We start from the raw sequence: 27,832 nt of genomic DNA, 5'->3' as shown, positions 1-27,832 counted from the left end.
TTGCCCTAGACACACATTTCACCTCAAGGGGCTTCCTGAAGCTCTGTAGGAGGCCTCCTGAGACTCTTGGCAGCTTTATGCTAATATGCAACATTGACTCCTTCCGGCTGCCTAGATCTTAGCCAAGTGAGCACATCCATAGCCATCTGATGCTTTATTGCTCATTGTCTTGCTAACATCTTTGTGGCCAATTTAGTATTCAAAAAAGAGATGACTAAGTTAGATTGCATATGTTAAGTTTGTGATGTATAAAAAATTGTAATTCAGACCGCAAATGAAATTACTTTCCAACTTGTCTATCAGCTGTTCCAGCTGCCAAGGAGAGTAAATCTCATTTGCAGAAGCTAAAGATTCATTCCTGATTTCACTGGCTACAGCTGTTGTGTTTTGATTAATCTTTTGATGAGCAAAACCTTTCCCCAATGTAGGGGAAAGAATTTTTGTTTCTAGTTTCTTAAATGTATCTTCTCTTTTTCTGCACATATTGCAGTATTAGCTAATGTTGCACTCAATTAATGCCTTCAAGTGACACTTTGCATTGGCATCTGTTATTCATTTTTATTCTTTGGAAGTCATACTCTTGTGGGGAAGGAAATCTGAACAGCCCTGATACATATACGTAACAGACTCATTTCAGCTTCTTAAAACTGCTTTTTCACTACAGTGGAAAGGAAGATACCCCCAACTAGCAATTACCTTTACCAAAAAATAATCTGCCTTCTCTGTTAGAGAAAGGTGTCTTGTCTTCCACCGAGAGGAAGAGGGGTTGTCTGAAGTTTTACTTTAGTGCTTGGTTTCAGAAGGAAGGGAAGAGAACTCACCTTGAGTGTCTTATGTGTGCCATGTTCTTTTCACTTAAGTTCCCTCGTTTAATTCTAGTAGCATTCCTGTGAGAGGTCTTTTTGTCCTCATTTTACTGATAAGGAAACCTGAGGCTCAGAGGTCAAGTAGCTAGCCTAAGGGCACACACATAGCCAATAAGTGGCAGAGCAGATGCTGACCAAGATCTCCTTTTTCCTTGGACCTGAACGGCTACTTTTGATTCAGATTTTGCAAGTGGATCTATTGTATGATAAGGAGTTGTAGACACTGCTATTTGATTTGAGAAATGTGACTTAATAGGCTTACTATGTTGTATTTAATAGGCTTCATTAGGTGTATAACCAAAGCCAGGATTTGTTTAAATGGGCCAATTGTTGCTCCACTGTTTTATATTAAAGAATGTTGAGTGGGTTTTTTTTGGAGTGGGGTTGAGGGTAGACGATTTAAGAGAGGTAATATGTATTTAGACAGGTCTTTTGTTTTAAAAAGAGCTTTTGTAGCCATTCTCTTAAGTGACCTGTACTAATCCTCTGAGGTGGGCTGAGCATGTAACTCATTTTAGAAGAGAAACTGAGAAACATAGAGATTTAGAGACTTGGCAAGGGTCACACACACACAATAAGTCGATGGCAGAATGCTTTATTGTTGTTAAGTGAAGAATTATCAAGTTAAACTTAAGAATTTATTTCAGATTTGAATTCTTGAGAGGCAGCTGTGACTCTTTTGTTATAGTCTACATAGCTGATTAAATGAAATAATAGAGTTTTTGCCCAGGGGCACTTACTTAAATGTTTTTGTTTTATTTGTAGCACCCAGAGGCCTCCATTCAGGCTATTTTTTCAGATGCCCAAATGCATATTTGGGCACTAGAAGGTAAGCAATATCTGTGAACTGTAACTGTGATTTTAATTATCAGTTAAATATTGAAGTATAATCTGTGAAAGGTCCGTTCTCAATTTTGATCCACTCTTTGAATTTTCAGATAGGTTTTTCTATCTTTGTTTTATATAGATCATTTTTTCTTAGATATTTAGGTGTATTTTGATTTGGTTTGTTTTTTTTTTTTTTTTTGTCATTTTTTCGTGACCGGCACTCAGCCAGTGAGTGCACCGGTCAGTCCTATATAGGATCCGAACCCGCGGCGGGAGCGTCGCCGCGCTCCCAGCGCAGCACTCTACCAAGTGCGCCACGGGCTCGGCCCAGGTGTATTTTGATTTGGACATATTTTTTTCTTATATGTAAGCAGAGAAATTGAGCCTGGGAGTCTTCCATATCTTTCCCTACTTAAAAAAAAAAAAAAAATTCAGTGAATAGATTGTTTTTAATTTATGTTAAATATGAAAACTTAGTTAAAGAACTGTTTCTTTTTATCTTATAGATACTGCTTTCTCAATGCTTAAATGATACTCAGGCCTTTCCTGACCATCTATGCAAAGTGTCCTCTTCTCAGTTGTCACTCTACTTCCCTACCATGTTTTGTTTTTCTTCTTAGCACTTATCAGTGCCTAATACAATATTATTTAAGAACTTTTTTCTTAATAGAATGTAGAAGAGACTTTGTCATTTTATTTGTGACTAATGTGGTTTGAGTACCTTTTCAGTGCTTATTGCAATCTTTTGCCATTTTTGTATTGTATTGCCTCCCTCTCTTATATTTGTAGTTTTCTTTCTTTTTTTTTTTAATTTTAACTTCTCAATATGCATTGTAGTTGATTTTCATGACCCTTTACCTGTTCCTCTTTCCCTCCCACTCTCTCTCCTCCCTACTACTACATCCTATCTGTTCACTTGTCTTAATAAATTCAAGGAATTATTGTGACTGTTTTGTCTTCTTCCCCCTGCACCCTTTATTTGTTTGTGTGTCTGTTTGTTTATTTTTAGCTCCCACAAATAAGTGAGAACTTGTATTTCTCTTTCTGTGCCTGACTTGTTTCACTTAATATAATTTTCTAAGTACATCCATGTTGTTGCGAATGGTAGTATTTCATTCTGTTTTATAGCAGAGTAGAATTTCATTGTGTAGATATATCACAGTTTCCTTATCCACTCATCTGATGATGGACTTTTGGGCTGGTTCCAACTCTTGGCTATTGTAAATAGTGCTTCAGTAAACACTGGAGTACAGGTATCCCTTCGGCATGATGATTTCCATTCATCTGGGTATATTCCCAGCAATGGGATAGCTGGGTCATATGGTAGATCTATCCGTAATTGTTTGAGGAACCTCCATACCATTTTCCATAAAGGCTGCACCATTTTATAGTCCCCCCAACAGTGTATGAGAATTCCTTTTTCTCCACAACCTCGCCACCATTTATCATTCTCAGTCTTTTGGATATTAGCCATCCTAACTGGAGTCAGGTGGTATCTCAAAGTGGTTTTGATTTGCATTTCCCAAATGCTGAGTGATGTTGAGCATTTTCTCATGTGTTTGTTGGCCATTTGTATATCTTCCTTTGAGAAATGCCTATTCAGCTCCTTTGCCTATTTTTTAATTGGGTTTTTTGGTTTTTTGCTGGGAAGTTGTTTGAGTTCCTTGTATATTCTGGATATTAATCCTTTGTCAGATTTATGTTTTGCAAATATTTTCTCCCACTCTGTTGGTTGTCTTTTCACTCTTTTGATTGTTTCTTTTGCTGTGCAAAAGCTTTTTAGTTTGATATAATCCCATTTGTGTTTTGGGGGTCATATTCATGAAGTCTGTACCCACTCCTACTTCCTGGAGTGTTTCCCTATGTTTTCTTTAAGGAGTTTTATTGTTTCAGGATGTGTATTTAATTCTTTAATCCATTTCGAGTTGATTTTGGTATATGGTGAGAGGTACGGGTCTATTTCATTCTCCTACATATGAATAGCCAGTTTTCCCAGCACCATTTGCTGAAGAGGCAGTCTCTTCCCCAGTGTGTAGACTTGATGCCTTTGTCAAAGATCAGAAGGCTGTAGGTGTATGGGTTGATTTCTGGGTTCTTTATTCTGTTCCATTGGTCTGTGTGTCTGTTTTTATGCCAGTACCATGCTGTTTTGGTTATTATAGCGTTGTAATCTAGTTTAAAGTCAGGTAGCGTTATGCCTCCAGCTTTTTTTTTTTTTTTTGCTCAGGATTGCTTTGGCCATGAGTGGTCTTTTGTTATTTCTTATAAATGTCTGGATAGTTTTTTCCATTTCAGAGAAAAATGTCATTGGAATTTTGATGGGGATTGCATTGAATCTGTAGATCACTTTGGGTAATATGGACATTTTCACAATGTTAATTCTTTTGATCCAAGAGCATGGGATATCTTTCTATCTTGTGTCCTCTTTAATTTCTATGAACAGTGGTTTGTAGTTCTCTTCATAGAGATTTTTCACATCCTTGGTTAACTTTATTCCTAAGTATTTTATTTTTTTGGTGGCTATTGTAAATGGGCAGACTTTCTTGATTTCTTTTTCTGCATGTTCACTATTGGAGTATAGAAATGCTACTGATTTTTGTATGTTGATTTTGTATCCTGCAACTTTAATGAAATCATTTATCAACTCTAAGAGTTTTTTTGTAGAGGCTTTAGGCTATTCAATATATAGGATCATATCATCTGCAAACAGGGACATTTCGACTTCATCTTTTCCAATCTGTATGCCTTTTATTTTCTTCTCTTCTCCGATTGCTCTGGCTAGTACTTCCAACACTGTGTTGAATAGGAGTGGTGAGAGTTGGCATCCTTGTCTAGTTCTTGTTCTTAAGGTAAAAGCTTTCAGCATTTCCCCATTCGGGATGATATTGGCATTGGGCTTATCATATATGGCTTTAATTGTGTTGGGATACTTTCCATCTATACCTAACTTGTAGAGAGTCTTTATCATGAATGAATGTTGAATTTTGTCAGATGCGTTTTCAGCGTCTATAGAAATGCTCATATGGTTTTTGTCTTTGCTTTTATTGATGTGGTGTATCACATTTATTGATTTGCATGTGTTGAACCAACCTTGCATCCCTGGAATGAATCCCACTTGATCATGGTGTATAATTTTGTGTATGTGTTGCTATATTCTGTTAGCTAGTATTTTATTGAGGACTTTGCATCTATATTTATCAAGGATATTGGCCTGTAGTTTTCTATTTTTGGTGTATCTTTGTCTGGTTTTGGTGTCAGGGTGATGTTTGCCTCATAGAGTGAGTTTGGGAGAATGGCCTCTGTTTCAATCTTTTGGAATAGTTTGTAGAGAATTGGTATCAGTTCTTCTGTGAAGGTTTGGTTGAACTCTGCAGTGAACCCATCTGGTCCCAGGCTTTTCTTTGTTGGGAGCCTTCTGATAACAGCTTCAATTTCTTTTATTGTTATTGGTCTGTTTAGATTTTCTATATCTTCTGGCTCAGTTTTGGTAGTTTGTATGTGTCCAAAAATTTGTCCATTTCCTCCAGATTTTCAAATATGTTGGCATATAGTTGTTTATAGTAGTCTTTAATGATTCCTTTTATTTCTGAGGTATCAGTTGTAATATCACCTTTTTCATTTCTAATTTTTGTTATTTGGGTCTTCTCTCTTCTTAGTTAGCCTTGCTAAAGGTTTGTCAATTTTATTTATCTTTTTGGAAAACCAACTTTTTGTTTCATTGATCTTTTGTATCTTTTTCGGGTTTCTATTTCATTAGTTTTGCTCTGATCTTAATTATTTCTTTTGTCTACTAACTTTGGGTTTGGATTGTTCTTGTTTTTCTAGTTCTTTAAGGTGAAGGGTTAGGTTGTTTATTTGCCATCTTTCCATTCTTCTAAAGTAAGCATTTAATGCAATAAATTTCCCCCATAGTACTGCTTTTGCAGTATCCCACAGATTTTGGTATGATGTGTCATTATTTTCATTAGTTTCAAGAAATTTTTTGATTTCCTGTTTAATTTCTTCCTGGACCCATATGTCATTAAGCAGAATGTTGTTTAGAGCTGGCCTGTGGCTCACTTGGGAGAGTGTGGTGCTGATAACACCAAGGCCATGGGTTCGGATCCCTATATAGGGACGGCCGGTTAGCTTACTTGGAGAGCGTGGTGCTGACAACACCAAGTCAAGGGTTAAGATCACCTTACCAGTCATCTTTAAAAAAAAAAGTAGAATGTTGTTTAATTTCCATGTGTTTGTATAGTTTCCAGAGTTTCGTTTGTTATTCTGATTTTAATCCATTGTGATCTGAAAAAATACATGGAATAATTCCAATTTTTTTAGATTTGTTGAGACTGGCTTTGTAACCTAACATGTGATCTATCCTGGACAATGTTCAATGAGCTGATGAGAAGAATGAATATTCTGAGGTTGTTGGATGGAATGTTCTGTAGATATCTGCCAAGTCCAATTGGTCTAAAGTGTTGTTTAGATCTTGTGTTTCTCTACTGATTTTTGGCCTAGATGATCTGTCCAATGTTGAGAGTGGGGTGTTCAGGTCCCTTGCTATTATGGTGTTAGTGTCTGTCTCATTTAGATCTAATAGTTTTTGCTTTATAAATCTGGCTGCTCTGACATTGGGCGTGTATGTATTTATGATTGTTATGTCTTCTTGATGGATAGATCCTTTTACCATTATATAGTGGTCTTCTTTATCTCTTTTTATGGTTTTTGCTTTAAAGTCTATTTTATCTGATATAAGAATAGCTACTCCAGCTCGTTTTTCATTTCTATTTGCATGGCATATCTTTTTTCCATCCCTTTACTCTTAGTCTATGTGTGTCTTTACAGGTAAGGTGAGTCTCTTCAAGGCAGCATATTGTTGGGTCCCTCTTTTTAATCCAGTCTGTCAGTCTGTGTCTTTTGAGTGGGGAATTTAATCCCTTTACACTGAGAGTTATTACTGAAAGGTGTTGATTTATTCCTAGCATTTTATTGATTTTTGTTTAGATGTCTTAAGTATCTTTTGTTCCTTTCTTTCTGATTTTCTGTTTGTCTTCTGTGTTTGTTGCTTTCTTGAGGTGGTAGATAAACTATTTTTTTTCTTTATTGTTAGCATTTTTGTTTTACTGGTAAGTTTTGTTCTTTCTTGAGTATTCATGGCAGTGATGGTTTTTTTTCAGGTATCAAACCCAGTACTCCCTTGAGAATTTCTTGTAAGACTGATTGTGTGGTAGTGAGCTCCAGCAGTTTTTGTTTGTCTGAGAAATATACTATTTGTCCATTTCGGAAGGATAGCCTTGCTGGGTAAAGTATTCTTGGCTGGCAATTTTTGGCTTTTGGTATTTTGAGTATATCATCCCATTCTTTTCAGGCTTTAAGGGTTTCTGATGAAAAAATCTGATGTTCAGTCTGATTGGGGCTCCCTTATAGGTGACTTGCCACTTCTCTCTTGCAGCTTTTAAAATTCTTTCTTTGTCTTTGAGTTTTTCCAGTCTGACTGTAACATGTCTTGGAGAGACCCTTTTTGGATTGAATATGTTTGGGGATCTTTGGGCCTCCTGAATCTGAAGATATGTGACGTTCCCTATACCTGGGAAGCTTTCTGCCATTATTTTGTTGAATATGTTTTCAATGCCATTTCCTTGTTCCTCCCTTTCTGGAATACTCATGATTCAGATATTTGAGTGCTTAAGGTTGTGTTATCTCTCACAGATTTTCTTCAATTTTTTAAATTCTTTTTTCTTTTTTTCTGGTCCGCCTGTGTTAATTCAAACAGCTTGTCTTCAAGGTCAGAAATTCTCTCTTCTGCTTGTTCTAGCCTGCTGGTTAGACTCTCTGTTGTGTTTCTTTATTTCGTTGAATGAATCCTTCAGCTCTACCAGCTCTGCTACGTTCTTTTTGAGGGCATTGATTTCTTCGTATATTTCTTCTTTCAGATCCTGTATATTCTCATTTCATTGTGTTGTCTAACTGAGTTTTGTTGTATCTCATTTAGTTTCCTTAGAATTGTTGCTTGAAATTCCTTGTCAGTCATTTCAAGGACTTCCTATTCTATAGGATCTAGAGCTTGAGAGTTATTATTTTCCTTTGGTGGTGATGTACTTTCTTGATTTTTCATATTTCTGGTATTTTTCCTTTGGTGCTTAGTCATTGTGGCAGGGGGTATCTCAGTCCACTTGTTCCACCCTGGATCCTGAAGGGACTGCCAATTCTGGGCAGTACGGACTGGCCTGGGCTGGGGGTCCCATGGTGCCTGCCTGTTCCAGCATGGCTGACTCTGGGCATGTGGGCCCAGCGGCTCTCAGATCTCTCTGGGCAGTGGGTACTGGCCTGAGCTGGGGGTCCCACGGCACCTGCCTGTTCCAGTGCAGCTGACTTGGGGCGTGTGGGCCTTGCAGCTCTTGGGCCTCTCTAAGCATTGGGGGCTGACCTGGGCTGGAGGTCCTGTGGCTCCTGCCTGTTCCTGTGTGGCTGACTCAGGGTGTGTGGGCCTGGTGGCTCTCAGGCCTCTCTGGGTGGTGGGCACTGGCCTGGGTTGGGGGGTCCCATGGCATGCAGCTCCTGCCTGTTTCAGTGCGGCTCTTGGGCCTCCTGTTGTTGCTTTTTAATAGTTGTACATTGGTCGATTTGTGGGAGAGAGCAACGCTAGGAATCGTCTACTCCGCCATCTTGACCAGAAGTCCCCCTATTTGTAGTTTTCTTTATATTCAGATTATATTCTTTCTCAGATGTATTGCAAACAGATTTGCTTAATTTTTTTTTTTTTTTTGTCATTTTTTGTGACCAGCCGCACCGTGCTCAGCCAGTGAGCGCACCGGCCATCCTTAAATAGGATCCGAACCCGCGGCAGGAGCACTGCTGCACTCCCAGCGCCGCACTCTCCCGCGTGTGCCACGGGGTCGGCCCTGGATTTGCTTAATTTTGATTAACTTTTAATGTCTCCTTTTCTTTTCTCTTGGAGGTCTGTCTCACTTAGTAGCAGCATCCTTTACAGAAGATAGATTTGGAGTTGTCCAGACTACATTACCAGCTATCCTTAATACTTTGTTGACACTGCAAGAGGTGAGCAATCTGTGGGTTGGGTGAGGGTAAAGGTCATCCCCCCTCCCTGAGTTTTTGTTTGTTTCTTATATATTTATCGAATAACAGAACATGTTGGAAGTTCAAATAATGATACCATTCTCACCCTCAGGAAATTGCAATCTAAAAGAAGGAGAGTAGGAAGAGAAAACTTAATTTGCTTATAAAAATTTTGTGGGAACAGAAAAATCCTAAACCTGTAGGATATGTCTCTGTTATTAAAGATTATTTTAGGATATTGGAATTCTGTTCAGTGATATAAGATTGGATCTTTATACAATTTATATCTACTGAAAATGGTCTATAATTAAATTACCCATACAGATAAGTTCCTATTGGCTAGAGGCTCAAGAGCTGATGCCAGTAGATGCTCATCACTAGGCTGAGTGGTTAGTTGTTTTTTTTTTTTTTTCTCTGTGCTTTGTGCTTTATTTATTAGGGGAGTGAAACTGTGTTACAGTGAGCTAAATTTTTAGTTGTGCTTAGAATGTGCTCCCTCCTACATTCTACTCTGGAAAAACTAAGTGTCTTATCCCTTCTCAGAATCCTGGACCCTGAAATTGGTCAATATTTGGATCCCACACACAACTAGAGAAATGCCCAATTTGAGGCTTTGAATAGCTATTCATATAAGTTGACTTTTCTGTGTATTTGTATCGAGGAGGATCTAGTTCAGGTTGATGTCCTGGGAACCAGTGAGGCTCTCGCTTAAATCTATGGGTTGAAAATGGCATTTTGTTATTGTAGCTTGTGTCATATGTTGTTTCAAAGTAGTGGCAAAACTGGGAAGGCAAGGGTTTAGGCTGTACGATATTCCTTAGGTCATATCTTTCTTGGTTCCAGTTGCCTATCAAGGTACAATTTGAATAAGAATTCTCATTAGTAGTGCATCTCCATCCGTACTGGAAAAACTTGGACATATCGTTCCAATCTGTCCACACTTCAGCATGGCCATCTGCATTAATAAGGCTGCCACAGTGTGGGTTTGTGAGGAAACAGGCAAGATTCTGTGTCTGGAGAAATTTCGAGCAGCAGAGAGGAGAGTCAGCCATTTCGGACGAGTTGAAGGCAGTTTCATTTTTTTTTTTTTTTTTTTTAAATTAATTAATTAATTAATTAATTTTTTTTCATTTTTTTAAAAAAATTTTATTTTGTCGATATACATTGAGAAGGCAGTTTCAAAATCCTCTGTACGGGGAACATTCAGGACGTAGCCCAACCTCTCCTTGGCCTCAGCCCCGCCCCGTTTCTTTCACTCACTACTCGCCTCACCCCTCTGCGCTATAACTGCTTGTGACCTCATGCAGGTGTGATGAAGTCCCTCAGGGCGTCCTCTAGCTAAAAGGCATTTTGATCTTCCCAAAGGGGTGGGCAGGTAAGGGATCAGGGGGGTGGGTATCTCGCTTTTGCACTCATGGTTATTACTCCTGAGTGGTTAGTTTTAACCAACAGGTCTTTTTAAGTTCTAGACTTGAGGAAAGGCAGAAAAATAAAACATATGCTTTCTGCTTTCCAGTATGCTTCCTTTCCTAACTTTATGTTGGGTGATACATTTTACCCCACGTTGTATAAACATTATGTGCTTGAGGTATTTGGAGGTAGTGGCTGGGGTGTGCAGTAGGCTTTTTAGAGGAGGTGATATTAAACTAGGCTTGAAGGATAACAAGTGGTGCTTCTTTTGGTAATGGAAAGCCATTTAAGATGTGAAGAGAAAATATGCTTCACCATTCCTTCAAAATCAATTCATTTTACCTCTTAGGAATTCTTACCCATCAAAACCAGTGATTTTTTTGCTTTGAGTACTCCTTGTGCCCACTTTCTCATGTATATTACTTGAAACATGTTTGTCCACATGGATAGTTTTATTATTTGTACTCTTTCCCAGATCCTTTTATCTAAAGAAATAATTTTCTAGTATTTCCCCACAGCTTCTAGTACAGACAGTCCCAGGCTTAACAGTGGTTTGACTTAACAATGGTTTGACTTACAGTGGTTCAGTTTATGGTTTTTTGAATTTATGATGGGTTTATCCTTGTATTAAATGCATTTTCAACTTAAAATATTTTTGACTCAGTAATGGGTTTTTCAGGTCCTAATCATGTTGTAAGTGGAGGAGCATCTGTGTCTGGCATGTCTAACCACACAATAGGGTAACCATGATTTGGGTATTATATTTGGTGCTCATAACAGTTTTTTAATCACTCTTACTGTGTAGTTTAAAATAACAGTGCAATGCTTTATCGTCTACAGAGTGATTTTATATCATTTTATTTAACCCTCAAAATTGTCTTGTGAAGTAAGCAAGGTGGAGGTGTTTTAGCCATATTTTACAGATGAGGGAGTCTCAGTAGTGAAAGGACGAGTCGGCACCAGTTGACGATCCACCGGAGAGAGCTCGTTTATTAGGCAGCACACACACACATATATAGGGCTTTAAGGGAAGGCTGATTGGCTTAAAATACAATCCCTACTTAGCATACTGCATGGGGCTTGGGGTGGGTGTGGCCGAGAAGGATCAGGGTGTGATCCCTTGGGGCACTTGGGTTCTTACATTCCTCGGTGTGATCCTTTGGGGCATTTGGGTTCTTACAAGTAGTACAGTGACTTACATCAGGTCTCACACACAAATCTCATAGGTGGCAGAGTTGGGATTTGAACCTGGTATGATTGCAGGGCATTAGCAGTGTAGGCCCCAGGAGAAGGTTCAGACCGACACCCCTTATTCTTCTTGAATTTGCCCTGGATTTTTCCCCCACATAGGATTCTTTCTTCAGAGGGAACGGTGCTACCCTTAGAACCATGGCTTTCAAGCTTTTTGGATCACGATCTGCAGTGTGTTTACATTAGACTCAGAATATGTGTATATGTGTGTGTATATTTGTGTATGTAACAGAAATAAAAGATTCTTGGAACAATACTTACCTTTTATTATGTGCAATGTAATCTAATATTTTCCATTCTTTTTTTTTTTTTTTTTAATGCTGGTTGAAACTCACTGAATTGATTTCATAAAGATCACACTGCCTTAGAGGTGTTCTGCATTAAAATTACTGTTCTCACCTTCCCCACCATCAAATTTCCTAGTTGTTCTCCATAGGTGTTGCTTGCTTTACCTCCCATGGATTTGTCACCCTTTTTCCCCTGGGTGACGGAGCCACCAAAGATTACTCAAAGCCCATCTCTTCTGAGCAGTGAGAAGCCCCGAAAAGGGGTTAATCTCCTGGAACTCTCAAGATAGAGGCATTCCTTCCATTTGGGAAATTACCCACAAATTGGGGTTCTCTTCCCACATTTATTCTCCAGACCAGGAAGTTACAGGAAGAGAACACAGGTGGGGTTTTTGCTAAGTACAGTTTAACAAGTTTAACAATAGAAGCTGGTAACATTCAGTAAGGTGACATTCTATAATGCAATTAAGTTGATCCACTAACAAAAGCTTGATTTTAGCAAACATTCTCTTACAGCAATTTCCCAGTATCTTTACATATCAATCAGTAACCTGTCTGTCTTTGAGTCAGTAACCTTGCTGTGTTACAATTTTTTATCTTACAATAGAGACTATATAGCCTGGGGAAAATTTCCTGCCCTTTGCAAGGTCAATATTTGAAACTGCAAGGCTTTGGAAAACCAGGCCCTGTGAAATACCTTTGCTTTATGCATACTCCACAATAGGGGATTAGAAGGAAAGCAATCTGTTTATTTGATGAAAGTCATTCATACCTCTGAGTAGGAAGGCAAGGATTACAGATTTATTAAAAAGTCAGGCCTTATTTATTTTGAAACAGAGGAGTTGGAATGGAGAATACTTTTGAGGGACAGAGTAGAAGGAGGCAAAGAGTTCTATTTTGGGGTATTTGGAAGAGATAAAAGGAACAAAGAATAGGACCAGTGACTTGATACTTAGCTTCTTTGTATAAAAACCCCTCCTTGTGTGAGGCTTGTGACATCTAATTTCCCCTAAGCTACATCACAGTCAGCCTTTTGGTCATATCATGCATTCATCAGATTTTACAAACTGCCTCACACACTTTCTTTTCAGTGCCCACATGGATAACGTATTGCACACCATTGCCGCACAGTTCTTTGACTTCCTCTTCTCTACCCTTTTGTATGCTCTCTAAACCCATGTCTATCACCTGGGCATCATTATCCCCTGAGTACTCCACTCCAAAGCTTGAAACTCCAGCCTTCTACCCTCTAACCCAAAGTCCTTCAGTGTTTTTGTGCCATAGTTGCCTTTGGCAGTCTGGTGAAGCCCATGGATTTTTTCTCAGACTAGTGTTCTTTAATGCATAAAATGAAGTACTTAGGATTAGAAAAGAAGTTGGTTATATTGAAATATAATCATTAAGGTTTCTGTGATATAGTTCATGCACTTTTTAATGATTGCATTAAGTAACAAGATCTGTCAGTGAGTCTAATAACTATCATCATTTTGAAGCAGTGATAAGATGAATGGTATGAGGATATTGGTGATTTCTGTTGGTGACAAAGTCACAGGAACTGCTAATGCTAATACAACAAATGTGATTTGTTGCTTACATTCATAATTGAGGAAGTACTAGATTTTAATTAAAGCTTTGTGAAGATAAATGTAATTTTTATCCCAAAGTTCATCCCCCCTGAATTTTACCCATAGGCCTGTGGGCCCCAGTGTAAGATCCCTCACTCCAAGCCCAGCCCTCTCATGCCCTTGCTGCTTCTGCATAGTGTCTTTGGTCTTACCCATATTTCCAGTTCCTTTTCCTCATGTTCTTTGTCTTTCAGCTCCCTCCTTACTATATTTATGTCTTTCCCTATCCAGATTAGATCTTATTGTCCGTCATTTCAACCACTTATTATGTATGTGTGTATATATGTATGTATACATTTATGTATTTAGTTTTTGGCAGCTGGCTGGTATGAGGATCTGAACCCTTGACTCAACCACTTTATTACTAATTCATTCTACTCCCTTGTCCCCATGTCCTTCAGCTGTACCTATCTGGCAGAACCCCAAGGAGTCAAACCTGTAACTGTTGCCCATCTGTTCTCTTGCCTGTTCCTCCTGCCTCAGTCTTATGTGAGGCTATTGTCAATCCTGTCCTGAATTATTACTGTGGCCCCTACTAATTCTAAACTGAGATCCTTTCATGTTCTGACTCTAGCCACTCTGTTCTTCCCATGAGCATAATCACTAGTAATAACCACCATGGACTGGTCATTTTTGCCCCAAATATCTTATTTTCTTAACCTAACTCTAATTCTGTACTACATGATGCCTTTTGTTTCCTTTCTTGCCTAGAACATATTTTTCTCCTTTTGTCTAGCTCTGCTCTATAACCCCCATCTCCACATTTTGTCTACTCTATTAGACAGAGTAGAGGCGGGACCTTACCTCCTCTGTATTCCCAGAATCTGATATGGTACCTGTCAGGCACTTATTAAGTGCTTGTTGGATGGCTGCTGAATGGCTTCATTGCTGGTTCAGTGTATGAAGGCTTCTCTTCTGGGGCTTGAATTGAGTGTCAGTTCTGATGCATTGGGTTGATTATGTGATCTCCAACCACCCTTTCATTTTGAGAAGCAAGGATGTGATGTAACTCACATGAACCCTGTTTTATGTTTTTGGTATTACATTCTTTGATCTAGAAGGGTTACTTGTTTCTTAGTGAAGAGAGTGAATTCTAAGTACCTCGGTAATTTAAGGCAAGTTTTACAATACCAGCTTCTGGGTGTTACTAACGAACAATTGTATGGAACTGTTCTGTTCCTTTGTTCTACTTTTCAGTATCAGTACCATTGGTCATTTCACTATGAGTCATTAAAGGCAAAATGTGAAAGGAAAAGGGAGCCTTTCACTCTTCAAACCATTCAGAGGACAAGGAGTAGAGTGATAGATATGCTAGTTCCTACCAGTGGCTGGGCCATCTGGGAGATCACAGTTATTACAAGGGGCTCATGAGCCCACGCAAATGTTACTATCTGAATAATTAACATGTGTCTGATGTGTTTGCAGCTATTACTCAGGGGTATCTATATGCCATTTTGCTTAATTGAAATACAAATTTATTTGAAAGCATTACTGAATTCATGGTAGTTACTTATTTCCTCAGTCAGTAGATGGAGAACAATTATTCTGTGGAAGTCACAATATTTTGTTGCTGTTGTTCTTAAAAAAGTTCCTTATATACAGAAGGTTGGGGACCAAAATAATAGAGTATTTTTTTAAGTAAAAAAAATTTTTAATGGTTGTAAAATATGCAGAACAAAATTTACCATTTTAACCATTTTTTAGTGTGCAGTTCTATGGCATTAATTATATTCACATTGTTGATAAATTTGGAATATTGAAGTTTACCTTTATGCCATTCACAAATCCATGCATCCAGTAATTAGTTATCAAGTGGTTAGCCTGTGATAAGATACAGAATGGAAAAGGACAGACATAGTTCCTGCCCTCCAGGAGCTTACAGACTTGTAAAACAGATAATCATACAAAGAATTAACTACAAGAGTCAGAGTCTGTTCTTTGTTTCCCTAGAATCCTCTTCAGCTTTACCTAACATGTGCATAGTACTCTAAAAGAAATGCTTTATAAATTTTTTTGTAACAGCCCTGTGAGGTTAGAAGAAGGCTTATTTTGCATGATTGAGTTTCTCTCAGAAAGACTATACCTATTGCTTGACTTATTCAAGATTATACCCAGTAATGGCTGAGTCAGAATCGGAAATGAGGCTTTTGGACCCCAGGTCCTTAGCAGTCCACCCGTCAGATTACCTCTGTGAAGGCTTGGCAGGGGTATGTGTTTCTCAGCCTCCTTTCTTACGATAGAATGGCAGTGTAGCAGAAGTGCCAAAGTGTGAGATCTGCGTCAGACTGACTTGTGTCTGAATTCTAGCCCCTACTAGTATTTCCCGGTTGTGCAACCTTGGAAAAGACATTTAACTGTATTTCTTTGAATCTATGATGCCGCTAATTGGAAGATATATCTCCATTTTAGAATTTATAAAATGTAAAATTAAAAAGTACATTCCAGAACCAATAAATATGGTAATCTCCAAACATCAGTTTCTGTATTTGAAAAATGGGGATAATAGTATCTACCTCAGAGAGTTGGGAAGAATGAATGAGATCATCTCCGTAAAGCACTCATGGTGCCTGACCCATGTTAAGTGCTCAGTGAGTGTCAGCTGTTATTACTTTATTGTCTTTGTTACTATGTCGTATGGCAGAATTCTTATATTATACAGGATAAAAGAAAGGTCTTTCAGACTAAAAGAAAGATTTAAAAAGCATTGCTGTTAGTACTGTAAGCAAGCAGACTAGGAGACTGTGTGAGATAGATGCCCCGTTCAAACTTAAGTTATTCATGTACCACCTTCATAATTTTTGTCATAATTTTTCATTAACACATATTGTCATCATAATTTCAATCATATTTTATTTACCTGAACTTTACTTACTTAGTATTTTAAATCCTTTATTTTTAACATAAATTTATTGTAAAAGGAAAATTAGTTTGACTTGCTACAAATAGAGTATGTGTCTTCAGTCCCTCATCTCAAACCCTACCATATATTTCAGAATTCAGATATTTTTGGATTTTAATAGTGTAACATAGTATATATCTTATACTACGTAACACTCCTATTGGTATCAGATAGAATCCCCTTGTATGCTTTTTTCCAGTGGAACATCTGAATATTCATATTAAGTGGGACAAAGACTGGAAATAGCCTGAGTCAGCTCAGGTCAGGTTTTACTGCCAGAAGAGTTCAGGTCAGGGCAGCTTTTGCCACTAAAAGAATTACAGAAGTTTTTTGTTTTCAGGGCTTCGTGGATTTCAGAATTGAGGATAAGGTAATTAAAGTGACAAAAGTTAGTAATTTTCAATTCTAGCTAGATGGTGTTGTTTGCTGAAGTCTCTGAACCTGAGGCCCGCTTATCCTTGTTATAAAAGGTGAGGATTAGAGATGTATTAAGGACACATTAGCTCCAAAAGACTCTCCTTCTTGATTAAACCCCCTTATACCACTAGGGTCGGTAGGACCTAATTTATTTCTTTTTAGAGCAGTTCTAACGGTTTATAAAGATTGATATTTTATGACTTTTATTCTTTCTTGGAAGTCTTTCAAAGAACAAAGAGAAAAATTACTTATAAAAATTTAATAAAATTTATTCTCTTGTAGTTACTCATTTAAGTCCATTGGACACTTTTCAAAACTAAGATATATTATAAGTTTTTAGTAATTTTACATTTCCAACATCTTTAAAAAGTCACTGAATTGATTATTTGAGTTTGTCTTTATAAACCTAAGAATGAAAATGTTTTGCAGTTATGGTGGAAAGAAAATGGCTGTACTCTCCTCAACAAAATGAGCTGTCAAAAGTTTTCAAAAATACTGCATTTGGTAAAAACTTTAAAACTACATAAATTCATAAACAAGAGAGTCCACAACAGCAATAAATTTTTTGAAGCTCAGAGCAGATGGTTGAGATAACTACCTTAGCAGTTCTCAGAGGCAATTCCCAAGCTGACAGTGGAAAAAGTGCCAGGTACCTCTGGATCCGAGGGTGAAGGGACAGGTTCTAAAATAAGGAGGTTTGGGTGAAAGCTATTTGAAAACCAGTTAGACTCTTAGATCCTCTGCTGCTGGGTAATTGCTCTTACACTCCATTCTGAGGTTTATCCTCTAGAGAGAGTAGAACACCAGGTCTCTGGACTGGAAGAGTTCAGACACAGTTGTGGGTTCTGTGCTAAAAGCATAGGGATGAGTTTAATGGCTCTATTCCCCACTTGGCTCCCAGAACACAGGGGCCCAGGCCCTCCAGCCAGGATGGAGGCCCTTCCAACTAGAAGACTCTTCTCTGGAGACTGACAAAGAAAGATCGTGAAGTGATTGAGTTGGGAGTTCACTCCAGAAAAGTTTATGCGTATCATCTACAGTGAAGTTTGTCAGTAATCCCCAACCGTGTACTCAGAGCTTTGTGTCAGCTCTTTAGGAGGTCCCACTCGGAGTTGTGAGCCATGGATCACCGTATTTCTGAGGAAAGTCTCTAAAGCAGAAGGTAGAGACCAACAGAACCAAAGGAGGGAAAGCAGTTTGGAAGAAACTATAAAAAACTAAAAAACAAAAAAAAACAAAAAAGCTGTCATCAAAATCCTCAGACATAAGAGAAGATATTGCATCCTTGAAATAAAAATAGGATACTGAAATAAAAAAAGACTATAGTCAAATCACATGAAAGAGCTCTTTAATTAAAAACATGATGGTGGAAATAATTTTAATTATTTTTCTTTTTTTTCTTTTCTTTTTTTTTTTTTGGTATTTACATCCATAACTATAAACAATGTGATTATACTGTTATTTCCTGTCACTTTAGAAATTATCTTGCCATAATAGATTAAAACACTTAAATTTCACCTTTACTTCTCAATGTAGCTATATCATTTAAAAATTACATTATTTGCCTTTAGCATTGAAAAGATATTTCTAAATCACTATTATTCTATCAACTATAAGTAGAATCAGTTTCACCTGGGAATTCTCACTGTTTTGCCCCCACCTATTTTTATTTGTAGATGCTTTATCATCTATAATTGAAAAAGAAGATAAACTAATTAGTTTAATAACTTTATTTATGTAAAGTATAAAGTTTTGGTCTTTTTTGCTGAAATCCATAATAAAGGTACTTCTGCCTGTCACACCTCATAAACAAAGTAGGATATTAGTGTCTTACTTCCCAGCTTCGCAATTTTCAAGGACCTTGAATTACAGCTGTCTTAGAGGGCAGGTCTGGATGTGTGTTGGGCCCTGGTAACTGCTGAAGTAGCTGAGCCTCTACTGCATTGTTTTTCAAACTGTTTTGACTGTGATACACAATAAGAAATATATTTTATAGCATGTCTCTTATATGTGTATATCTATCTGTGTATCTATATAAAAACTTGTTAATTCTTTGGACTAATTTGGCTTTCTTGATCTGAAATAATGTGTGTGTGTGTGTGTGTGTGTGTGTGTGTGTGTGTGTGTGTTTTCCTTTGTCTAGGCAGTTGACAAGTACTTCAAGCTTCCTCATGCTTCCAGTAAACCACCTCGGATTTCAGGAAGCCTTGTAGACACTTCTTATAAAACATTAAGATTTGCATTTAGAGCATCACTGAAAACTGCCATCTATCGAATAACTACTACATTTGGTGAACATCTGAAGTAAGTTTACCTGTTTTGATTCATGATAATAGTCCACTTTCAGGAGTTCCCCTAAGAAACAGGTATGAGAAGTATAAAGGCTTACATGTCGAAAGTGTTCTTTTGGGACCTTGATTATTTACTATTGTGAATTAACAGCTTGAATTTAGACTTAATATTATATTTTAAAATTTGGCTTTGGGGATTTCAAATAAACAAAAGAAAGGATAGAAAGTTATTAAAGAAGCAAATGTAATTAATTAGGTTTTTTTCTTTTTTTTAATTACCAAAAATCCTTAAGGTAGAAAAAAGGCAAAACACTGAGTACCTTTCCAAAAAAGAATATTAAAAATAATTCTGTTATTACATCTTGGTCAGCAAATTAAGACTTGGAGTGAGCAGAGTATTCCATAAATGAGTCCCTGCTGCTTTGTGAATCATGCTGGAAAAACACCAACAGATCACACCACCTTTAGAAATAAAACCAGAGAGAAAACCACAAAGGCCAAATCTGTTTATATTTAGATTTATTGATGTTTACTGCTTTCCTCTCAAGAAATGAAGTAGCTAGGCAGGATGAGGGATACTAGTTTATTAACTAAACTGTGTTTATCATAATTATAAATGAACTTTAGAATGCACAGGAGATTCCCCTGATTTTTGTTATGCAGTCAATACGTAGTTTAGGACTTCCTCATACCACCTGCTTTTAAAAGCAAGTCATATATTTCCTTTTGCTTCCATGATACCAGGCAGCAGCAGTAGCAAGTATTTATGGAGCCCTTTGATTCTGTGTAGGAATACATAAGAGCTGTAGATAATTCTCTATTGTTAAGAAGTTTATTAATTTATTTAAAAACAAACAAAAAATCTTTTTATTGAGTGCCTTCTAGACCTGTGCTATCCAATATGATTGCTATATATATGGCTATTTAAATTTAAATTAATTAAAGTTAAATAAAAATTCAGTTTGTCAGTCCCACTACCACATTTCAAGTACTCAGTAACTATAAATGGCTAGTGGCTACTGTATTGGATAGCATAAGTATAAAACATTTCCATCATTGCAGAAAGTGTTATTGGACAGAGCTATTCTAGACAGTACCCTTAGTACTTTATATATGTTTTTTCATTAACTCTTCTCAACAACCTTGTGATGGATAGAGATTGCAATTGTATAGATATGAAAACTGAGGAACACAGAGGTTTAAACTTGCCTAATAGCACAATCTAGTGCATGTTAGAACGTCAACCTGAAAATCTGGTCTTTCCTGCTCTTAAAAATCTGCCTTTCCATCTACAACACTAGAGTGCCTCCACAATATAAACTGGTATGTAGGATACGCTGAGAAAACACTCACTGATGAATTTAGAGTGAAGTAGGTATGATGTGTATTCATGATGGAACAAAAACAGGGAGAAAAGGGGAAAATAGGAACTTATAGATAAGAAAGAGAAATAGGTGGCTGATTAAAAATTGTAAGAATGAAATTCTGCCTTAGTTTCTTTTCTCTGAGAAAAGCCAGATTTTATAATATGCATGAAAACCGATGAGATCAGAAGAAACTATTTTGGGGCCGGCCCGTGGCTCACTCGGGAGAGTGTGGTGCTGATAACACCAAGGCCTTGGGTTCGGATCCCATATAGGGATGGCCGGTTTGCTCACTGGCTGAGTGTGGTGCTGACAACACCAAGGCAAAGGTTAAGATCCCCTTACCGGTCATCTTTAAAAAAAAAGAAGAAAGTATTTTGTACAAATATAGGATAGGATGGTATGGTGGAAAGAATATTAGATGTGGAGTTAAAACATCTGGATTTATGTCTGGCTACATCCCTGACTATCTTTGATTATGGACAGGTTATCTAATGATTTAAGTAACTTATCTGAGATTATGCAGGTAGTAAGTTGCAGGACCAGATTCAGACCCAAATCTTTTTAACCCTGGAATTCTAGCTGCAGTGTCTATACTCTTAACCAGTAGGCTGTCTTGTCTCCCCTTACCTCTGAACCTTTCTGATACTGTTTATGCTCCCATGAAAAGGAATGTTATCAAACCCACTTCCCTTCATATGGTATTACTAGAGATAAAATGAGATCATACAGCCCATTGTACATTACATATTATTGTGACAACTATTATTACCGTATAATACCTAATTATTCACTACCCAAAGCTCCACCCCTAAAAACCAGGTGTAAATAAAGTAACCTCTTTAGCCATGAAAATTAATACAGGCCAGTTACTTATTGGAGACATTTATTCAGCACCTATTTACTTTTTAAAAAAAATTTAATTGTATATATTTGATATTTACAACATGTCATGGGATACATATAGACAGTAAAATGGTTTCTGTAGGGAAGCAAATTAACCTATCTATCATCTCACATAATTGCTTTTTGTATGTGTGTAACAAGAGCAGCTAAAATCTACTTAACAAAAATCCCTAATATAATTTTATTAACTGTAGCCCGCATGTTGTACATTAGACCTCTAGATTTGTTTATCCTACTTATTTTCTCCTTTGTATCCTTTGACCTACATCTCCCCACTCCCCCCCCACCCCTATTTACTCTTAATTTAGACAAATTTGATTTATTGGTTTTTCAGTCTACAATTTACCAAAATTTATCAGAGAGACAGAGATTGCTATTGGGAGTACAACAGTAAATAGTAAGGGCTAGGTCACTACGTGCAAGCAAAGAGAAGAGTCATGGGAAAAGCTGCAGAGTTAGCGTTTGAGAAAGTTCAGAGCCATTTAGTTAAAGATGACAGCCTCGCTAGCACCTAGAGAGCATCTTTGCACAGTGAAATGCTTGAAATGGTTCAATTAGAGATGGCTACATGTTTTAAGAAAGCAGAGATGTGTATAAGGCATTTTAGGATGATTTGTAGCAAAATTATTAAAATAAGACTGTTTTGGCACTTTAAAAAGTGGTGACCTTTAGTTATCTGGAATTTTACAGTCACTAATGATATATTACTGTTCAAGAACTAGAAAACCAGAATCTTTCATTGTGTTCAACTTTTGTCCAAAAGTTTAAAAGAAAGTTTTATACTAGTTTTAGTATATATTTGCCCTAATTTTGTCAAGGTAATGTATTTTTGTGGTGGCGAGGGTGGAGAAAGAACTCTGTCCCCATGTAAAACATATGTTCAAAGGGAAAAGTAAATCTAAACCACCAAGCTGTTACCTTTGCAAACGATTAGTGGAGTCTATTGTGTTTTAACCAAACATTTTAGTTTAAAGGATTTTATATTAAAGGCAATTCAAATATTCTACAACTCAAAGATAATGTTGGAATCTGGTTTAAATAAAATAATAAAACCCAGAAAATTCTATTCCAAGGCCTGGGACTCTGCACAGCAGGTTCCACAGCAGAGCAGGTTAAAGTCGATGGCTTCACTTGTCAGTCTTAATTTGCTTTGGTCTTTTAGAAGGTAGAAGTGCACCATTACTGAATACAAGCCCTCCTCTTCATTAGATTAAAAAGGGTTTTCATCCAGCTTTTTCAGAAGTACTAAATAAGTGGAGATTTCTATTCATTTTTAATTGTTTTGAAAAATATTGACTCTGCGCCCTGTGGTTCACTTAATACGCTTAATGTAAAATAAAGCTTATGCTTTGAATTTATGTTTCATTTAGCGCTGTGCAAGCATCTGCAGAACATCAGAAAAGACTTCAACAGTTCTTGGAGTTCAAAGAATAGTTAAGTAATATAAACTGTGTTCATTACACTGCTGATACAACTACAGATGGGACAGTAAATGTTCAGCATTCTTGGATCAGAAGAAAATGGACTAATTAGATGCTTCCTTTGTCGTAGTGGTTGCTTTGAAAACTATACTTTAATGGGAGAAATCATGGAAAGAAATTCTCAACAGAATAACCAAAAACTGCCTTTTCTATACTGATTGCTTTTTGTGTGTGTGGTATAACAGAATCTTTATTCAATTTTACAGAAGCATGTATGGCAGTAGAAATGTCTCCAGCTCATATAACTTAATAATAATAACTCAAAAATTTTTAGAATTTACTTTTGAGAAGAGTGGAGCCAGTTCAGAAGTTAAAATAGTTTGGCTTGATACAGTCTGCTAATCATTCTAAGAGTTTACTTTCTGTAAATTCGAAATGCATAAACTTTTTTAGAGTAGTTTTTGTTTACTGAGGGATAAAAATGGTAACAGTGGAGAAAAATTCACAGAAAAAATATTGTCTAAAAGACATATTTTGTTAATCTGCTAGGTTGTGTTTTTGTTTCCAGGGACAAATTAAATTTGCATGATTGTCCAAAAAAAAAGTCTCAATTTACAGATGCTAACTCTATAAAGGAATGTGGAAAAGTTCAGTTCTTAAGTTGCAAGATTAAACATTCACCTTTGGTTTTTGAAAAACAATTAACTGACATCTATGAATTTATTATTTATCATGCCAGTAAACAGTAAGTATATGGGTGTTTTCCCAACTAGTTTTGCTTTCTTTTTCTGGAATAAAACATTAAGTGATTGCAGAGTTTTTCAAGTGAGAGAAAAAGTTTTGCAAGAAAAAACAGGAAACTTTCCCTTTTTTCCCCACCATTCATCTTCATTAGATCAAATTATTTTGTGAAGCTTGTGTGGCCTCACAGAGAGAGCAGACTCTGTTGTGTTAACTGGCTAATTAAAATATATTAAGAAAATCTTTATAGCCCAAAACAACTAAGTCATCAAATAGCAAGCGAAACCAGAACGTCAGAGGAATTACTGTACTTGGGAGTGTGTGGTATGTCCCAAATGTGAGCGAGGTATTTTATAATTTATTAGAACAACTTCTTTGGAGATGAAAGATTGGAAATCCTAATGATAAATATTCATTGGACTAGCTTTGGACTGAAATGCTCCATTGTAGCTCTTTTTCTATTATCTTTTCCCTTAGTGTCCCCCAATTTTTTCTTTAAAGGCAGCACAGTATTGTATATGAATCTTTAATGTGGTATATATGTCTACCATTTGTCCAATTCACTGATGTATTATTATATCTTTACAATAGACTATTTTAGCTCCAGGCCCTATTGCCCTTTCAACCAGCACATGCCAAATTATAAATGAATCCTGCTGGTCTTTAAAGTGTCTTTATGGGACTGTTCTTCAGTAGTCATGTGTTTGTGTATTTAGGCTATTGCCATTTGCCCCTGCAGTTGAGTTGACCTCTTTTTTTGAATGTGAAAGTTGAATTTTGAATGTGGTAGGTTTTTTTTTTAACAAATGACCAGAAAATTGTGGCTAGGTTGAATGAGAACTGTTGGGTTCCATGTATTGAAGCTGTTAAGACTTTTATATTCCATTTTCTGTGCTGCCCCTGGCTGAGGCATTTTGGGAGACAAGGACTTTTAATCTTTTGCTTCCATTAAAGAAGAATTGTGGTATTTAACCCATTTAATTCCTGAGACTGAAGATGGGATGGTTCCTTTAGACTTTGACTTACTTGTATAAAATGTCTGGTTACATTTAGGTTCTTGCCATTTCCCCTAGACTTTGGGCAAAGGTACACGAAGGTACTTTGAACTGTTCATGGAAAGATTCATGTTATCTCTTAATTCTATTTTTCTGTGAACCGTTTGAAGTACCCTCCTACTTGATGAGAAATGTGAATGTTTCTGAGATGGTCATCCCCATTTTCTCTCAAAAGAATGTGCTGTGTATGAAATACAGGCCACATAATGTCTGCCTATTGGAGATTTAGAAACTGCCTCCCGAGACATGCTTTGTATTTAGTTGATAAGGGGGTCAGTTCCTTTTCTCCACTGTGTGCTGATAATCTACACACCATCTGTTGGGGACAGGGTGATATTAAAGGGAGTACCATCTCCTGTGTACAAGGAGGAGGACCTTAGGGAGGCCAGGAGGAGAGAAGCATTTCCTTTGATGAAGTCACATCCTGCCTGTGAGCCCACTGATGCTGTAACATTGGCCTGAAGATTAGATAGAGTTCTTTAAAAGCCTTTCTCTGGTTATCAGTACAAACCTTGATCATATCAGCTCTTGTAATGTTTGCTTGACCCCTATAAAAGGTATAAATCCACAAGTTTTTTCCTAGAGAACTGGGAAACTGTCCTAGAATAAACCTTGTACAGTGGGGTAGATATGGATAAGCAACTCCTGTTACTTTGCTGTATTTGTTCCTTGGTAATTGTTTTGTGTGTCTTCCTGTAAATATTAATGACAATCTGTTTATATCCTTTTGTATATTATCGATACTGAATTGGGTAGAAAATAAATTGACAGTTTTAAAAAATGGGACTATTAATTGAAATATGTGTGTCTACAAGGTCAATTATTTAATTTCTGGGGTGTGTTTGTATTTCCTTAACCATTTCAATTTAATCTCACCGTTATTTATGAAATCTGAAAAGATTTAATTTCTTGAGGAATCAGCTTTTGCCCTCAACTAGACTAATTTGGTGGGTGATCTGTGTTTAATGGTAAGTGTAAGGAGCCTGAATTCTAAAAGTCTCTTTCTTTGTTGTTTTGGCTGTCTTTCTCCCTGAACTAAACAAAGGGTGCAGGTGCTGAAAGCCATCTCTTAGAATTTTCTTGCCAGAATAGTGTCTCTAAATGGATCATATTTCCCCAGGGTAATAGTTATGTCTGTCAACTTTATTTAAATTAGTCTGAACTTTAGGTAGTTGAGGTAGTAAGGCCCTCAGCTTCCTTTCTTCTCCCCCAAACCATAGTCATCTTTCTTTAAAACCAAGTCTTTAAAAACAAAGATGGCTTTCATTCATCAGTTAACAAACAGTCCAACTATTCTTAGCAAGCTGCTAACCACCATTTTTAAACAAGCAAAATCCTTATTGTTTTGAGAGGCAAGAAAAGGAATGGACAAACATATACCCCTATAATTCTCAGCAGCCTTGGCAGTTGCTGTAGTGATGTGCAAGTTGTTGTGGAGCTAGCTAATCATTCAAAAACATTCACTGAGTATCTATTATGGCACAGCTATTAGAAATAAACTGTGAACAAGACAGTCCCTGCCCTTAAGGAGTTGATAATCTCATGCAGTGGTATTTGAATCTTGGTGTGCATCAGAATCACTGGGAATGCTCATTAGATGTTCAGGGTCTGGGCTCCACTTCAGTGCAGATTCTGCTTTAAGAGGTCTGGGCTGGTTCCCAAGAGATACAATTTTTAACAAGTCTAAGCAGGTGGTCTGAGAATCACACTGTGAGAAAGGTTTATTCTGGATCCGGGTCCTTAAAGGTTAACATGCATCAGAATCACTTTGAGAGCTTATTAAAACACAGATTACTGACACCCACCTCCAGAGTTTCTGATTTAGTAATTTTGGTGTGGGGCTCAAGAATTTGCATTTCTAACGAGTCCAGGTGACACTGATGCTGCTAGTTAGGAGACCATACTTTGAGAACGACCGTTCTAATAGATTTCTCATGGGGTGTTCTCTCAGATGAGTGTCTGAAGCATATGAACTATCATTTGTTGTAAAGTATCCATCTGGTTCGTTGATTTGAAAGCTTGAAGAATACAGTTAGATCCCATAGAAAATGGCAGGAATGCTGACGTATATATATTCAGGTGTTCACACACTTAATCTTGAAATTGCAGCAGGGTTGCCCTTTCACACCATTATGTGCTGGTGCTTGTTCCCTTTACCTGGATTTCTGTCTTTTTGGAAAACTTCCCATTCTTTAGAATGAACTTAGCCTTCTCACATACTACCAGATAGATTTAATTGTGTTTTTTCAATACTTGGTAATTCCTTTTTTTGGCCTTATCACATTGAATTAAACTGCTTGCAAATCTGCTTCCCCTCACAGACTGTGAGCTCCATTTTTTCCAGGATTCCAATCACAATCTTCAGCAGACCTTATCCGCAATTCTGAAATACAGATGGTTTTTAATTGGGAAATTTGGTGACAAAATTTATTTGGTAGCAAAATCTGACCTGAGACTGATATGAGGCTATTTATAGACTAGTACATTCCATGTAGTATGACTATGCTTATGTTTCATTATAGAATGTTTGATTATAAGGTGCTGTCCCAGACCCCAGTGGGGAATGTCATGTAATATGCATGATTCTTGCCTTTCTAAAATCTAAAAAATTCCTTATTCTGAAACATCTGGCTTCAGGAGTTTAAGACAAGGAATTGTAGATCTGTTTTTGTAAAATGCTGTTAATTCTTCCATTCACTCACTCAGCATTCACTCTGCCTGCTGTATACCAGGCACATGCTAGGCACTGGTGGTAAAGAGTCACAGACCTTGCACTCAAAGAGCTCACCATCTTGTGTGGGAGAAGTAAGTGGAGGCAACCTTTGTTTGCAAAGAACCCTTTTTCTACTTACTTACAACACTGATATGGCTTGCTATTGCTGTCTCATTGTTGACTGAGCCTCTGTTCTGTTCCTAGCCTGCTCCAAACAAAAGCTGTTGCTCATATTTGTGCCCACCGCCTTTATGGACCTTTTCATTATTAAACACAGCATGTCCTTAGGTATCCTGGTGCTAGCCCACTTTGTCCCCTGCCTGTTTTGCAGAGCCGTGTGGCTGCACCATGCCCTCAAGTACTCAGGTTCTCCCTGCACACCTGTATATAACCAGATACTTCTGAGTGTGCCTTGCAAGTGATCCTGGTAGTAAAGTCGTCCTGGAAGTCTTATGGAATGTCTGTGGCAGAGAAACATTGGAAAGTGACCTCTAAATCACAGACATTTACTTTGATAGTCTTTTGATATGTTCACTCTTGATTGGTTTATCTCTCAATTTATTAGTAACACTTATCTACAGCCTTGAAAAAATATTAAACACTAGTCCCTCCCTAAATGTATTATAATTCTTAGTTGCAAGGACACAATCTCTATCTAAAATTAACTTACACGTAGAAAGGAGAATTGATCCTAAGGGC

The 27,832-nt window shown here is 37.2% G+C and overlaps 2 protein-coding genes across 2 annotated transcripts in view; one reads left to right on the top strand and one right to left on the bottom strand.

Moving 5' to 3' along the window:
- NDC1 (NDC1 transmembrane nucleoporin) overlaps positions 1–25,219 on the top strand; it is a 52,623-nt gene extending 27,404 nt beyond the window's left edge. Inside the window, exons 15-18 of the mRNA XM_063104909.1 lie at positions 1,632–1,695; positions 8,635–8,735; positions 18,786–18,946; positions 22,574–25,219. Coding sequence (XP_062960979.1) covers positions 1,632–1,695; positions 8,635–8,735; positions 18,786–18,946; positions 22,574–22,637 — 390 coding nt within the window. The 3' untranslated portion in view covers positions 22,638–25,219. The remainder of the gene's footprint in view (positions 1–1,631; positions 1,696–8,634; positions 8,736–18,785; positions 18,947–22,573) is intronic.
- On the bottom strand, positions 9,421–9,805 carry LOC134383029 (cilia- and flagella-associated protein 68-like). Its single transcript, XM_063103689.1, has 2 exons — positions 9,537–9,805; positions 9,421–9,469 (listed from the first exon to the last, which is right to left on the bottom strand). Exons 1-2 carry the CDS (start codon positions 9,803–9,805, stop codon positions 9,421–9,423), a joined length of 318 nt encoding a protein of 105 aa, XP_062959759.1.
- Positions 25,220–27,832: the final 2,613 nt, after the last annotated feature.

The sequence above is a fragment of the Cynocephalus volans genome, chromosome 8 (genome assembly GCF_027409185.1).
Source record: "Cynocephalus volans isolate mCynVol1 chromosome 8, mCynVol1.pri, whole genome shotgun sequence".
NCBI lineage: Eukaryota > Metazoa > Chordata > Mammalia > Dermoptera > Cynocephalidae > Cynocephalus > Cynocephalus volans.
Note: the sequence above shows the minus strand (reverse complement) of the source record. Positions and strands in the feature narration are given on the sequence as shown.

Coding starts and splice junctions, on each gene's coding strand:
- LOC134383029 (XM_063103689.1), bottom strand. CDS start 9,805: ATGGCTGACTCTCCTCTCTGCTGCTCGAAATTTCTCCAGACACAGAAT. Junction 9,470..9,536: donor CCTAAACCCTTGCCTTCCCA/GTTTTGCCACTA, acceptor TTTTCAACCCAT/AGATTTAAGCGAGAGCCTCA.